Here is a 16,442-nt window from a genome sequence, read left to right on the forward strand (position 1 = left end):
CTGGGCATTAAGTACATATGTGATGTTTAGTATGTGTTGGTTTTAATCCTCTTAGAAATCTGGTATTCTTCCTAGGTGTGACTTTAGATTTGCATTTTTTTAAAAGGTGTGATATAATTGCTAGAAAATTAAAGTGGTTTGATTTTGGGCGATTATTCTGCTTGACAACTTCAACCTGTTCATGAATTCTGTCTAGAAAATTGAAGTTGCGTACACTTTTGGGGTCAGGCCCTGAAGTTTGAGAACTAAGCACTGTTTTGTAACAACTATTTGATGGGTGTCTGCCTTGTCCAACCGGTAAGTACTTCTCCCATACTCTTTCTCAGCCCATTATTTACTGGACAGGGAGAGAAGCAGATGTCAGAGATGCAGATCTGCAGCTAGCATCTTCTTACTGGGTATTGCCAAAAGACAAGGGGTATGTTAGTACCATTTACTCTCAATAGCTTTTCTGTCTGTCTTTTGAAAGTAATTCTTAGCAGTATTGTCTTTTGGACTGTTAACTGTAAACATCAAAGCAAAAGTCTACCTGAGTGTGCAAAAAATGTGCTGTTTTGGTAGAAATAGGTTTGGGGAAGACATTCAACAAAGTAGTCTTTGTTAAAATGGTATAGTGGATTTTTAGCCCAAACCCTTACTTTAGTAAATATATAGGGGGCTCGTCTTGCCAAGGGGAAAGAAAAAAGAGCTCAAGCCCTGTAAAATCCTGGGGGAGCAGGTGTAGGAGGTAATTGCATTCATAAAACCTGTCATACTAGTTTTTTGTCACCTTTCATTCGCTCTTTTCTAAGGGGAATGCAACTAAATGTATTCGCTTTTCTTCAGTATTACTCATGCTTTTAAGTATTGCATTACTGAGTAGCGAGAATTACCTAATAAGATTCTGCTACAGAACTGATCTCTGAGTGGAAGCAGAGGTTTTTATTAATAAAGCCAAGCTATCAGATACTGACGGTTAGTTATTGGTGAAGGGAAAGAGCTATGATAATTTTGAGTTAAGCCACAAGGGCCTGACTGATCAGATGGAAGCTTTGTAAGCAGAAGCAGGAAACTTGGAAACTGATTTCTAATTCTTAACTCCTAAGGAGTAATTGGCGTCCTTTTAAAACTGGATGAGAGGGATGGGTGTGGAAACGCAGTTAAACCACTAATACGCACTTGTCTTTATTCCAGTAAACGAGGAATTGTGAGCACAAGACCTGCTTCCTTACATCATGTAGGTTTCTGCTTTCCACAACTATAGCCTGTCACAGATACCAGTAGTAAGGACAGATGAGTAACTCTTAAGGATAAAGGATACGATTGCATGGTAAGTTATTAAGTCAGAATGACAGAAGGGAAGTTCTGAGTTTGAAAACTTAAGGATATGATCAGGATTATGTTGCTTCTGTTGCTAGAATGAGATCTGTATTAAGGGACAAAGGGAACTAATAATGCAGTCTGTTTGGTGCTCTGACCTGCATTCCTACAGTTACCTTTTTGTTTCTGCTCTGTACATGGAGTTAGTGATCTTCAGAGATCACTGTTAGATGTGTGTTAGATATGGCAAAATTTAAATTAGGATTTTTATATTTAGATTGGTGCCTTCTCTGAGAAGTACTTAAAAATACATTCATACCTCTCAAAAGCATAAGGCTATTTCTTTCTCCTTCATTGCTGGAGATGCTTGAAATAGTGGTTGATTTCTATTTCTACACTCCTTCCCTTCAACTTCCCCAGGTCTCTTCTGTCCGCTCTTTCCCACTTGTTGTCCTAGAATGATAGAATCATAGAATAGTTAGGGTTGGAAAGGACCTTAAGATCGTCCAGTTCCAACCCCCCTGCCATGGGCAGGGACACCTTACACTAAACTATGTCACCCAAGGCTCTGTCCAACCTGGCCTTGAACACTGCCAGGGATGGAGCATCCACAACCTCCCTGGGCAACCCATTCCAGTGCTTCACCACCCTCACTGTAAAGAACTTCTTCCTTATATCTAATCTAAACTTCGCCTGTTTAAGTTTGAAGCCATTACTCCTTGTCCTACCACTACAGTCCCTAACAGTCCTTCTCCAGCATCCTTATAGACCCCCTTCAGATACTGGAAGGCTGCTCTGAGGTCTCCACGCTGTCTTCTCTTCTCCAGGCTGAACAGCCCCAGCTTTCTCAGCCTGTCTTCATACGGGAGGTGCTCCAGCCCTCTTATCATCCTCGTGGCCCTCCTCTGGACTCGCTCCAACAGCTCCATGTCCTTTTTATGTTGAGGACACCAGAACTGCACACGTTACTCCAAGTGAGGTCTCACGAGAGCAGAGTAGAGGGGCAGGATCACCTCCTTCGACCTGCTGGTCACGCTTCTTTTGACGCAGCCCAAGATATGGTTGGCTTTCTGGGCTGCAAGCGCACACTGCCGGCTCATGTTAAGCTTTTCGTCAACCAACACCCCCAAGTCCTTCTCCGCAGGGCTGCTCTGAATCTCTTCTCCACCCAACCTGTAGCAGTGCCTGGGATTGCCCCGACCCAGGTGTAGGACCTTGCACTTGGCTTGGTTGAACTTCATGAGGTTGGCATTGGCCCACCTCACAAGCGTGTCAAGGTCCCTCTGGATGCCGTCCCTTCCCTCCAGCGTATCAACCGAACCACATAGCTTGGTGTCATCGGCAAACTGAAGGCATGCTCCATCCCAGTGTCCATGTCGCCGACAAAGATGTTGAACAGGACCGGTCCCAACACCGATCTCTGAGGGACACCACTCATTACTGGTTTACAGCTGGACATCGAGCCGTTGACCACAACTTTTTGTGTGTGGCCATCCAGCCAATTCTTTATCCACTGAAGGGTCCATCCATCAAATTTATGTCTCTCCAATTTAGAGACAAGGATGTCTTGCAGAATGATGTTGAACACTTTGCACATGTCAAGGTAGATGACATAACTGCTTTGCCCCTATCCATCAGTTCCATAGCCCCATTATAGAAGGCCACCACATTGGTCAGACAGGATTTCCCCTTAGTGAAGCCATGTTGGCTGTCACCAACCACCTCGTTGTTTTTCATGTGCCTTAGCATGCTTTCCAGGAGAATCTGCTCCAAGATTTTGCCAGGCACAGAGATGAGACTGACTGGTCTGTAGTTCCCTGTTTCTGCCATTTTCCCCTTCTTGAAAATTGTGGTTATATTACCCTTTTTCCAGTCGTCGGGAACTTCACTTGACTGCCATGATTTTTCAAATATGAGGGACAGTGGTTTAGCAACTTCATTCGCCAGCTTCTTCAGGACCTGTGGATGGATTTCATCAGGTCCATGGACTTGTGCACATTCTGGTTCTTAAGATGATCTCAAACCTGATCCTCTCCTACAGTGGGCCTAAGGTCTTCATTCTCCCAGTCGCTGCATCTGCCTTCCAAGACTTGGGCAGTGCGGTCAGAGCATTTGCCAGTAAAGACTGAGGCAAAGAAGTCATTAAGAACCTCAGCCTTCTCCAAACCCAGAGTAGCCAGTTTTTCCGATAGCTTCCGGAGAGGGCCCACATTGTCCCTAGTCTGTCTTTTGTTTGCTACATACCTGTAGAAGCCCTTCCTGTTATCTTTCACATGCCTTGTCATGCTGTTTTTCTTCTAGTTTCTTTGAGAAAGCTGTGTGGAAGCAGGTGGCCTTGAAAATATCTTCCGGAGAGAGTGGTTCTTTGCCAGTGGATCTTGCAAAGCAAGAGCACTGGCTTTCTCTTCGCAGCAACCAGAAACAAACCATTCTTTCCTGTATAGACAGAATACTTCAGCATCTTTAGAAAGCCCTGGTAACTCTGGTTGTGGAATGCCAAGACACAGGTTTCTTGGAACATAGTCAGTGACTGAACTGGAAAGTGTCTGCGTTGTATGAAATAGGCAGCAACGTGGTGGTATCTCAAGAGCTCTTTCTTTCGCTGTTAGAAATGATCAATGGATGAAACACTGTGGCAAATCAGTGTGGATTATAATTGTAAAATGTATTGGCACTTGGTCTACAAAATTAAAATAAAGCCAGTGACAGCCAGATGAAGAGAGAGTAAAATTCTATTTAATGTGGCTCTGACTTACTCGGAAACTGCATGGTTTCGAAGAAGTATGAATAAATGTGGTAACACTTCAGGAAGTTGCTTATGCAAATTTTTCATGGTTCCAGTTCCAGTATAAGATTTTAGGCTCTGCCTTTGAATGTCTTTGTGGTTTGGTCAAACTTAATTTGTTTCACTGCATTTTGTGGCATGAGACCTCGCACAGAAAAATGGTGGTCTTTCACAAAAAGTGAATTGGGCTGCAGTTTAACTTGAAAGACAATCAAGTATATCATCATCACAAAAATACCACTCTACCTCTATACTGCCTCTACATGCTGACTTGTCTGACTAGATAAACTTGATGTTTTGAACTGAATAGTTTAGGATTCTACTGGAGAACAGTCTGGCGATAAACCACTATTTAGAAAGTTCTGCTTTCTGTCACTTCTTTTCCTTTTTTTTTTTTTTTTTCCCCCCCTGAAGACCTATGCTTCCAGTGTTCATAGCTCTGTGTAATAACAGCACGCCAGACTGTCAAGCAGGTTCACAGTTCAAATTCTGACTGGAGATTTATCTGCATTTACTCTAATCTGCTACTAGATGGCAGCCTTATTCCAAAGACAGTTACTGTCTAGTCAGGCATTCTTACTATTGATATTAGTTAGAGCAGAGTATTCAGTTTTCAGTGAATGTACCCTGAAAGTTCGTTTTTTCTTAGAACATCACTCACTCATATCTAGCATGGAAGCTTAAATCCTGCTAAGGTGTTACTGGCTATCTAGGCTAAAAGTAGGTAGTAGTAGTTGTGTGGGGTGTTAGCTCTTGAGCTGTGAAAGTTGGTAGAGATGAATATTTTGTCAAGACCAAATAACTCTGAACTTTCAGTTGGCACTTTAATAAAAAATGGTTTAGGAAACTCTTCTTCACCTGCCCTGAAGTCCCATAATGTAAGTTTTCTTTGGTCAAATTTTACCAACATCTCTAATTTTCCTATTATTTTAATACTGTTATGGTTGATTAAAAAAAAAAAAAAGAAAATGGGGCAAGATATTAGGGAATACTTCACAAATTATCATCACCCTGTGGTTGGCCAGCAGGATGTACAGAGAGGGAGAGTGGAATTAAGATACTTGCTTCAAGTATCAGGTCCCAAATTAGGCCTTTGGGTTGGTTTTTAGTTTTTATTTTTTATTTTGTTTGGCTTTTTATTTTTATTTTTCAGGTTTTCTAGGGCTTTTTTAGAGTGGAACAGTGATTCATGTAGGCTACTAGCAGCACTGTATCTGTTCCTTGTATCTTGGACTGTATTATCAAGGATGCTTAGTATCTTATTACCTAACAGGACATGGTGCTTGACTTTTGTTCTTGAACTTATTGATAACCTTTCAGGTATTGATAACCTGTAATTAAATAGTGTAACCAGAAAGCTGTCTTAAACCACTGTTTAGCTTAAGCCTTTTTGAGTTGCTGTTCTCCAGAATATGGTTTCTCTGCACACATGAACATGTGCAGGTATTGTTGGTGTTGTTGCCCCACGAAAAAGTCAGGTACTCCTCCCTCATCTTCTCCCCCATCCCCCATAAGCTGCTTTTCTTGGTGCTTCTTAGCATTGCACATAGAACCTGAACTCCATTTCAAACGTAGCAGTCTTCAATTTTATCATAAGGGTTAATAAATACTGTATTTAATCCTGGACAGTGTTGAAGACCGTAAAATGCTGTGAAGAACAGTGAGTGCTCCAGATATCAACAGTGCAAACATTAACAGTCTGTCAGTTTTCCAAGTCTCGGTGGTTTTTGTTTTGTCTTGGAATAAACAGCTTTTGAGCATTTTATTGGAAATAGCTTGCTAAAAAAGAAAAATCTTCAGATTGAGATCAAAGTTGCTTTATATGGAGAAGTTGTGGAGCAGAACTTGTGTGTGTGTGTCTGTATGTGTAAATGCACATGTGAGCACATATAACAATGAGATGTATGGTTGGAGTCTACGTAGGTGGTCTGGGCCCCGGGTTCTGATCCTCAACAGCAGCAATGTAGTGTTTCATCTAAGGTCATTGAACTAGCTGGAGCAGGAGGTGAACCAGGAGTTCTGGTTTGCAGTAAAACTAATAAATGAGACTGAGTCCTACACTGATTTTACTGGCACTGAACAGTAGTTTGTAATGTATTTGAAAGTAATGTTTGTTGATGGAGTTTACTTCTTTGACAAATAAATTAATTCTGATGTATTAAAGGACATTTTTATTTAAGTAAAGGGATACATTACATTAACAGCATAGTTCATGAATCTTTAGATCTAGTGTGGTCATAATATGCCCTAAGAGGTGCACTAGGTATTAAATCTATCTTGTGAAATCACAGAATGTCCTGAAGGTAGCACAGGTTTTGTCTGAGAACACCAGACAAAAGTCAAAGAAAAGGCATGAATGTAAGAAACTCTTGAATGGCTCTTTATTTTGCCTGAGCTTGTCAGCTGGGGGACTGCATTAAAACTAGGAAATGTTGATTTGTGACCTCCAATGAAAGAAGTTAGAAGCACAAGGCTCAATTTTTTGAAGTTCATTAGGGAACCTGTGTTACTGTAGAATGAGGGTTAAGATATAATTGCTTTTTCCTTCAGCTTTCTGAAACAGTGGAGGATAATGATTACTTCCTGTTATCTTGAAAAAGTAATAGAATCATAGAATCATAGAATCGTAAGGTTTGGAAAGGACCTTAAGATCATCTAGTTCCAACCCCCCTGCCATGGGCAGGGACACCTTGCCCTAAACCACGTGGCTTAAGGCTCTGTCCAACCTGGCCTTGAACACCGCCAGGGATGGAGCATCCACAACCTCCCTGGGCAACCCATTCCAGTGCTTCACCACCCTCACTGTAAAGAACTTCTTCCTTATATCTAGTCTAAACTTCCCCTGTTTAAGTTTGAACCCATTACCCCTTGTCCTACCACTACAGTCCCTAAGGAAGAGTCCCTCCCCAGCATCCTTGTAGACCCCCTTCAGATACTGGAAGGCTGCTATGAGGTCTCCACGCAGCCTTCTCTTCTCCAGGCTGAACAGCCCCAACTCTCTCAGCCTGTCTTCATATGGGAGGTGCTCCAGCCCTCTTATCATCCTCGTGGCCCTCCTCTGGACTCGCTCCAACAGCTCCATGTCCTTTTTTATGTTGAGGACACCAGAACTGTACGCAGCACTCCAAGTGGGGTCTCACAAGAGCAGAGTAGAGGGGCAGGATCACCTCCTTCGACCTGCTTGTCACGCTTCTATTGATGCAGCCCAGGATGCGGTTGGCTTTCTGGGCTGCAAGCGCACACTGCCGGCTCATGTTAAGCTTCTCGTCAACCAACACCCCCAAGTCCTTTTCTGCAGGGCTGCTCTGAATCTCTTCTCTGCCCAGCCTGTAGCAGTGCCTGGGGTTGCGCCGACCCAGGTGTAGGACCTTACACTTGGCTTGGTTAAACTTCATAAGGTTGGCATCGGCCCACCTCACAAGCGTGTCAAGGTCCCTCTGGATGCCGTCCCTTCCCTCCAGCGTATCAACCGAACCACACAGCTTGGTGTCATCGGCAAACTTGCTAAGGGCGCACTCAATCCCAGTGTCCATGTCACCGACAAAGATGTTGAACAGGACCGGTCCCAACACCGATGCCTGAGGGACACCACTCGTTACAGGTTTCCAACTGGACATCGAGCCATTTACCACAACTCTTTGCGTGCGGCCATTGAGCCAGTTTTTTATCCACCGAGTGGTCCATCTATCAAATTGATGTTTCTCCAATTTAGAGACAAGGATGTCATGTGGGACAGTGTCGAATGCTTTGCACAAGTCCAGGTAGATGACATCAACTGCTCTGCCCCTGTCCATCAGTTCTGTGGCTCCATCATAGAAGGCCACCACATTGGTCAGGCAGGATTTCCCCTTAGTGAAGCCATGTTGGCTGTCACCAACCACCTCGTTGTTTTTCATGTGCCTTAGCATGTTTTCCAGGAGAAACTGTTCCAAGATTTTGCCAGGCACAGAGGTGAGACTGACTGGTCTGTAGTTTCCCGGGTCTTCCACCTTCCCCTTCTTGAAAATGGGGGTTATATTACCCTTCTTCCAGTCATCGGGAACTTCACCTGACTGCCAGGATTTTTCGAATATGATGGACAGTGGCTTAGCAACTTCATTCGCCAGCTCCTTCAGGACCCGTGGATGGATTTCTTCAGGTCCCATGGACTTGTGCACGTTCAGGTTCTTAAGATGGTCTCGAACCTGGAATAAATCTCTGTTCTTTAAGACAGAGCAATTCCAAAGAATCAGTGTCGTGGTTTAAGCCTAGCACTAACTCTCCCCCTTCTCCCTCCCCTCACGCTCTCTCCAGGTGGGATGGGGAGGTGAATGGAAAGAATGTAAACCCCGCGGGTTGAGATAAGAACAGTCCAAAAGCTAAAGTATAATACAAAACTACTACTACTACCACTAATAATAATGATAAGGGAAATAACAAGGGGGGAGAATATAAAACTAAAAGGGGAAAAAAAAACCACCCAAAAACCCAACCCAAAAAACCCCAATAAACACAAGTGATGCACAATACAATTCCTCAGCACCCTCCAACTGATACCCAGCCTGACCTGAGCAGCGGTCTGGGCCTTCCAGGTAACTCCCCCCAGTTTATATACTGGCATGACGTGCTGTGGTGTGGAATACCTCTTTGGCTAGTTTGGGTCAGGTGTCCTGTCTCTGCTTCCTCCTGGCTTCTTGTGCCCCTCCTCACTAGCAGAGCATGAGAGACTGAAAAATCCTTGATCGGAGTAAGCGCTACTGAGCAATAACTAAAACATAGGTGTGTTATCAGTGTTATTCTCAGACTAAAGCCGAAACACAGCACTGCACCAGCTACTAGGAAGGAGAAAAATAACTGTTACAGCTGAACCCAGGACAACGAACAATAGAGTAAGTTATGAAATGCTGAAGACATTGAGATATATCAAGTCTTCGCCAAGTCTGATTCCGAGCCTGATGCTGTAGTTTTACCTTTAAATTCTATTGAAAAAGAAGAAACTCAGGCATGCAGTTCTCATTATTAGCCAGTGTTTTAGCTGCAGTGGAGTTTCCTTATCTAGCAAAGGGAGGAAGGTAATTGCAGCTCACTCCAGACATGAGGACAAGGCAGCTACCAAGGTAAGAATGGTGAGGATATTAAGAAGAAAAGCTAGGCTTTGCTAGAGAATGGAGGAGGGTATAACAATGAGAATTAAAGTGTGTTAAGGCTGTTGGGAGAGAGACATGGAAACCTCATGTAGGATATTGTGGTGGAGAAGTCAATGCATGTGTGTCAGATTACTGAACATGTGAGGAGGAGCAGGGCAATTCAGAGAACAATGGAGAGGTGACGGGAGAGGTGCTGAATTTTAGGAGGAGTGAGGATACTGCTACTCAAGCTGTTCTCAGAGTTGAGCATTTCCTTTTTACTTAAAAATTAGGTAGTTTGAGAAATTAATTCTCCAGAGGCTAGGTTCTTTTTTTTTCCTCTGTTGTTTGGACTTCCTCATCTGTATCCTTAGTTATGAGTTTACTGGGCTTTTCTTGTGGGAAACATTCAGAAGCAATGTGGAAGATAAACAAGATCCCTCACCACCACTGGGAGAGGGACTGAGAGTGTTAATCCTTGTTCTTCAGAGCTGATTCAAAATGAGGAAACATTTTGTAAAGAAGGTTTTTGAGGACTGGAATGAATCTAGTTAGTGAACACTGATTTAAAAGGAAAAAATAAAGCCAGCAATCCAGACTGCTGAAGTTAAAATACATCTAAAAGTTTAACCTCTGAATTTCAAACTCAAATGTAAAGACTCCTGTAAATATGATTTCCATGTATATGTTCATTGGACATACAATTTTGGTGCAGCATTTGTATTTTAGGGGGCTTATGCACAGAAATGATGTCTTCTCTAGTTAATAGACCATTGAAAGAGAGCTTGTAATGACCAGCTATGCTTTGTGGCTGCCTCAGTTTGGGCAAGAAGGTATGAGTTAGTTCTTTATTAAAAATACAGAATGGTGAGTGTGCAAAGTAGGAGCTTGATAAAAATCTATCATCCAATGCAAATTACAGCCTACTTATTACATCTTCTGGGAAAGATGCTTGATCTCTTCTCACAACTGTAGGTTTCTGATGGGTGAGTGGAGGAATGATGTAAAATTCTTCTGTTTTCATTTTTTTTGCAAAAGGTTACCTCTTCATGTTAAAAACTAGCAGGCTGTTGAATAGTAAATCTGTTACAACAAATGCTTTGTAAAGGAGAATATGGTAAAACTAGAAGAATTAATCTTTTGGTTGTTCATTCCTTCACTAGTGGAGACTAGAAGGGTGCAGGCACTGCCTCACATCCTGAGCTTGTTGGCGCCTCTAGGGCTCACCTGTGTAACAAAGCTCTGAGGTATACAAAAGTAAAAGACTGCTACCCAGAAATTGGCACCCCTTACAGAGAAGGTTTGAGCCTGTTCTCCTTTGGACCTTCTTTATGACCATCAGAGCCAGGTTTGCTATGTAATATGGTATGCTTTGAATGCAAAATCCTCTACCCATGCTTGCCAAGAGACAAAGTTGATACTGAGTTACTTTCACTCTCTGAATTTGTTTTTATGGTGACTGTAACTATTTTCGAAGTGTTCGCTATGCAAGCTGCCTTTTAAAGTGGCTTTGTTCAGCTGCAGATATTATACCCACCAGCTTTGGCAGGTGGAACAAGAGCAGAATAATGAAAGAATGAAAATCTGCTGACAGTTATGTTTGAGCTTTGCAGGCAGGATTCATTCTAGTGCAGATCTTTGTGGGCTAATGAAATTAAAGCAGGGCTTTAGATACTGTTCTTTTAAACAACTGTTCTTTTAAACAAGCAGCCTGCCTAAAGGTGCTAGAGTTTTCCTTCTGAAACAATGGGGATGATTGCTGCATGTTTAAAAATGGAATATAATTTGAGGTATCTAGCCTTGGGAATGAGTTCTTGTGTAAATGGGATTTAAAATCTAGAATGAATATTAATGAGGTAGGAGGGTGGGGAAGCTTTCAGACCTGGCCTTTAATACTAATCCATTGTGAGTGGAGGAGCTCTAGAAATGCGCTGATACTGGCACAGGGACGACCAGGAATTGACTGCTCCTAGAAATGCCTTGTCAGTCAAAGTCTTCACAGACTCTCAAATACTGATCAGATACAGAAAGGGACTTCAGCATTTCTGGTATCAATACCTTGCCTGCTGATTCTGTGTGCCTTTCCCTGGAACACTCCTGTATGCTGGCATTCAGTTCTAGCTTGTTGCATGGATGGAAGCGTAATGAAAGGGTAAGTTATTGGTAGAATTTCGAAATACCTTTTCAAAGAGACTGTGAATCCTCAGTTAGATGTTTTGGGCATAGTCATGAGTTAAACTGGGTGGCATCAGTGTTATTAGCTCCCTGTCCCTGATTACTGGTGACAAAAAGGATCTAAAATACTTAAGTAATTTATTAACTTTTAAGTGTGTTTGAAAGAAAAGTGCCAAGGGACTAAAGCTTCTCCTTACTTATTCTCAGGAATGTTAATTCTCTGTATTAACAATTTCAGCTAAGGAATGTTGTTTAGATTATAAATTCTCTGAGAATGGAATGTGCTTGTGGAATGCACCTCCTCCCAATTCACAGAGGCTGATGCTGGGAGATGAGAGAGGTCTCCCCAAAAATGCTGAGTCCCTTCATTTTGCTCTGCCCTTCATATAGCCCTGCTATAATAATTTTCTGCACTAAATAGTGCAGGACTTGGCATATCTGTCAGCAGCGGGCTGGGGAAGCTAGTAATAATGGCTAGCCTCTTAATATTACCTTTTTCATTTTCTTGGTCTTTGAATGCACTGATCTAGCTGTTAAACACGTCTGTTGGTTTGAAAGAGGAGTTTTGGAGTTTAAGCATAGCAGATTCAAAGAGTTTCTCTAAAAGCTGAAGTAATAAACTTGATCTTCATATAATTTGTTGGGTGTTAACCTGCATGATTTTTGGAAAACCTTTGCATTTACTATCTAAGTAAATAATGTTCTGTGACATCTTCAAAGCCTGTACTGGATACCTCTACTCAAAGGGAGCACTTTTGTTGCCTCTAGCTCTTAGTATTTTAGGGGAAGGCACCAAACACTGTTTTGACTTGTATGTAAAATCCAATAGGCTTTTCTCTGGTACTAAAGAAAATGTAGTCCCGTGTCCATTGCCTGTTTTCTATCCACAGCAATACGTTTAACTTTGTGGAAGGGGGACTATTTCCTTGTTGTGGATTGGATGTTATATAGTTGCTACTGATCTGTTGCTTTTAATACTCTTCTGAAAACAGTCCAGAATGGGCATTAAAAGATACAAAAGTAAAGTGGGGGAGAGAAAAGCTGCAATTTTATTTTTCTCAGAAGCTAAAATAGAGAAAAAGCAAAGTCAGTGAAGCTCATAGTCATAATAATTATTTTCTTAGTACTAATTAATGAAAATACTGCAGGAAGGTGTTGTCTGACACTACAGTTCTGTATTTATTTCTGATAATGGAAGGTCGCAGGCTGAGCATTGCTTGTTCTGGAGTGCTTGCCAAATTTCCTAAAGGATTCTCTTTGTCACACAAGCTTTTCCCTGTAGCATGGTGCTTACATGGTGTACATGCCTCTGCTGCCACATTAAGCAATAGAGTCTCTTTATTCAACCTGGAGTAACAACATAATTATTTGTGCTATTGGAGTAAGTCACAAATGTATTAAAAATACCCAGACTCAGGGAGGGAAAACAAGTATCTCCTGACTCATTTGTTAAGTACTACACCTTTTGAATAGGAGTAGCATTTGGTGTTTTCATAGGATCTGGACTAGAGGTCTCTAATTCATACAATAGTTACATGTTAATAAAAGCTTATGGCTGTGTTCAAGAGCTTGATGCTCGTGTGGATAGTCTTCTCTCCCACTGAGAGTGGCTGGATAGTGTTCCTTGTGCAAATTCCAGGAATACTGCTGGAGCTGCTGCCACACAGCATCCAAGTGTTTTACCCTGTCCAGGCAAAATAGCTCAGCAGCAGTCTCACTGCTTAATGCTTGGGAGACACCAGTTTTCCTGCACCGCTCTATGGAGCTAGCGGATGTGTCTTAAAATTTTTGGGACAGTTTGATCTAGAATTTATAGACTGGGTTTGCCTTTTAAAAGAGGGAATAGTAATAATAGATTGTAAGGCTCTGAAAATGTTCTGTGGGCTGGGGAGAGTTTAACTCATTTACAGTTGAAAAGCCAAGGCACAGAGATGGAGTCAGAAATTAGGCAGAAGTCTGGCAGTTGAGGCTGGCCTCACGTTTGTGGAGGTGTATGTGTAATGTCTCGGGCAGTCTCAGATGGCCTGTATCCCTTTATCAGGACGTTAGACTACTAACCTCTTGGTAGAGCTCTCTCACCTCTATGAGCTACTGTCAAATCCCCCTGTACCACAGGCCACCTGCAGCCTTTTCACTTGTTTGGTGAATGGCCTGAAAAACATTCCATGCCAGGCAGTAGAAAATACTTGCAGCACAGCAAGCATGGCCATCTCCTCCGTGGCTTTTGCCCTGCAAGAGGTCCTCATTCACCTTAACTCACTGGTTTTGTCTGTACGGACATTGTTTTGTTTTTTGTTTTTTTTAACAGCATATTAGTTATCTTGCTGTACAAATCCAAGTGGAAACAAAGCACTCATTTTCACTGTGAGAGGGCTAGCCAGATCTATACCCACACGTCTGGACTTGACATCTCTTAGATCATAATGATAAAGGTACAGTATTTTACCTCCATTGCTTCCTTGATTATTTTAGGGTAGAGTGGATGTGCACTCATCCTGTGGTGAAACACACTTTGGTTTTGATTTATGCAGTGAAGACATGGCCCATGCTTAGCCCACATACTGCTGTCGGAGGTGCTTGTCCATCTGCTCAGAGGCCTCTGGTCCATAGTGAGTGGCTGTCATTTTGTATACCCGTACCTGATGTGGTTCAAGTTAATGTTAGATCAGTTGTAGCTAGTAATCAAACAGAGCTAATTCTACTGCAGCTTGTTGGCAGAGTGGGAAAGGAATGCACAGCACAGATGAAAACTGAAAGCAGATTTGCTTCTACGTCTCCAGAACTTGGTTTCCTTCTTAGGTCATCCAGCATCTTGGTATCTCTTGTTTTTGTATATTTGTACTCCTCTGACATAATCTTTTAAGTAAGAACTCAAAGATGATATGTATTTTACACGGGGCAAAATAAAAAGGAATTCATTACTTGAGGACCAAATGCATTATTTACACGCATTATGTCTGCCTATTAATCTGTGTAGGTAGAAAAAAATTAAAAGATTCTAAATGTAGGCATACTTGTGAACTGCTGGATGGACTTCATAGGAGCATACGCTTGTGTGAGGACTTCTGTTTGATTGAAAGGTATTACAAACTGAAGTAAATAGCTCAGTGTGCATTGCATCAGACTGTAGAAACAGTACTTGAAGGCATAAATAGGTATGTGACTTCTGATGGAGGATGAATATTTGTCCTTTTCTGTTCATTCTTTTGGTCCCTCTATTCCTGTGCTGAAGAAATTGGAAATAAAAGAAATGCTTACATGGATAATAATCATGTTACGTTAAGGCAAACATCCTGCAGCAGTAGTCAGTGTCACTGAAAAAAAGAACAGTCAAATGAACGACAGTCTTGTTAGTGCTTGGCTGAAGCAAACGTGCTGTCCTTAAGTTACAGCTGAAGCAAACTTAAACTGAGCAAAAATAAGCAAAGGAACAAAGAAATGCAAAGAAGGGACTCTTAGTGACTCAAGAGGCTTGGCTGTTGTCTCCCATTATTTCCGTGCCTTACAGTAGCTGTTATCACTAATTCAGGAAGTGAGCTGCTGGGATAAAGATAGAGCTTAGTACTGCTGATAAGGAAGTGAAATTATTGAAATTCCTGGTGCAGTGTTAGATAAGATGAAACGCCTGGTTTATCACACAAGCAGAATTCTAGCAAGATCCAGGGAGGCTGTGCAGTTTTCCTCAGTAAAAGGCTGCAGGGTACCTGGGTGACCACCGTACAAGCCAAACAGGATGGGAACTTTATATCAAGAATCTTCCCTGCACAGATCCCTTCGTTTGAGCATGGGAAGATTTTGTGTTTCTGATTACATAAAGAGATTTACGGTAAGGGACTCCTTAGTGTTTTGTTGTGAGTCTAGTTAGGAAGTAGAAGTTTTCTAGATGGCGCAGTTTTGGTTTCTGTGCCTTTTGTAAAGAGCTATATGTGTCTGACATTCTTGGCCAGGTTGAGCAGTCTCTTGGCTTGCAAAGCACCTGCCGATGTCAGAGGTGTTTCTGAAATGATGAGGGAAGGCTTTGCCTTTGTAAAGAAATTTATTTTTGTGAGAGCCTTGGCGCATTAAAACTTCTATTCTAAGTGGTGTATTTGTAGTATAGGATGCCAGACTGCCATTCGAATTATGTGGAGGTTGATTGTTACAACTTTTTACTTTAGTCGTCATATGTCTGAGAGTTTTAAGAAAATGAACGGTTGAGCTGATTTAATAAGGAGCCAAATTCTGCATAAGCCGTTTGATTTCTGGCAAAAGCAGTGCGATTGACTAGAGCAGCAGGCAGTCAGCACCTAAAACGTGCTCTGGGCTAGGAATTAAAGTTGTGAGATTAGAACCCCATTGTGCAAGGGTCTGAGGAAAACAGAATGAGAGTGGGTCTGAAAGCTTAACCACGGATCAACAGACCACCAACTGTGTAAGAGGAGAGAGACATAGAGATGTCACTGGTGGAACAGAAATAGGAATCTGCTTTTCTACCACTGTAAGCTATTCGTCAAACCACACCATGTTTTAAACATATGTTTGGAGTTAAGTTTCAGCTGCTACAGTGGTAGGAAGTCTGGGGAAATGCAATTTCTCTTTTCTTTGGTCTGTTTGCATTTGGCTACTTCTTGAGTTGCTGAAAAGACAGAAACAGAAAATGGACTTAAGCAATCTTAAAAAGAATGCCATGTGGATATAATAGCGTTCAAGTAATAAAAAAATAAAAAAAAGTAGGAATTGTATTTTGAATGAGAGTGGATCAGATTGTCACGGGTTTTAAGACCATTCTCTTTCAAAATCTTGAATAAAGTATTTCCTTATGTGTTTTCTTCAATAATAGTTTATATTTGTAGTCATCTTTATCCTTTAAAGGGCCAGTGGAGTATATGAACTAAACCAACAGTAATAAACCCAATTCTGGCCCAGCTGAAGAAAAGGACAAAATTTCTACTAATTTCAAGAAGCAGGATATTGTTCAAAAGTCTTAAATTCATCTAATGTCATGTCATGTACTGGATTTAAATATAGCCAAGAGTACAATATTATTTTTTTGTAACCATTTATTACATAAGAAACAGAATGGCTCAGAAGACTAGATA

At 41.7% G+C, this 16,442-nt stretch overlaps 1 protein-coding gene across 1 annotated transcript in view; it reads left to right on the forward strand.

The window, feature by feature from the left end:
* Nucleotides 1–14,423: 14,423 nt before the first annotated feature.
* Nucleotides 14,424–16,442, forward strand: part of MYLK3 (myosin light chain kinase 3) — a 33,491-nt gene continuing 31,472 nt past the window's right edge. The window contains exon 1 of the mRNA XM_030471044.1: nt 14,424–15,190. Coding sequence (XP_030326904.1) covers nt 15,098–15,190 — 93 coding nt within the window. The 5' untranslated portion in view covers nt 14,424–15,097. The remainder of the gene's footprint in view (nt 15,191–16,442) is intronic.

This window comes from Strigops habroptila, chromosome Z (genome assembly GCF_004027225.2).
Source record: "Strigops habroptila isolate Jane chromosome Z, bStrHab1.2.pri, whole genome shotgun sequence".
In the NCBI taxonomy this organism is placed as follows: domain Eukaryota; kingdom Metazoa; phylum Chordata; class Aves; order Psittaciformes; family Psittacidae; genus Strigops; species Strigops habroptila.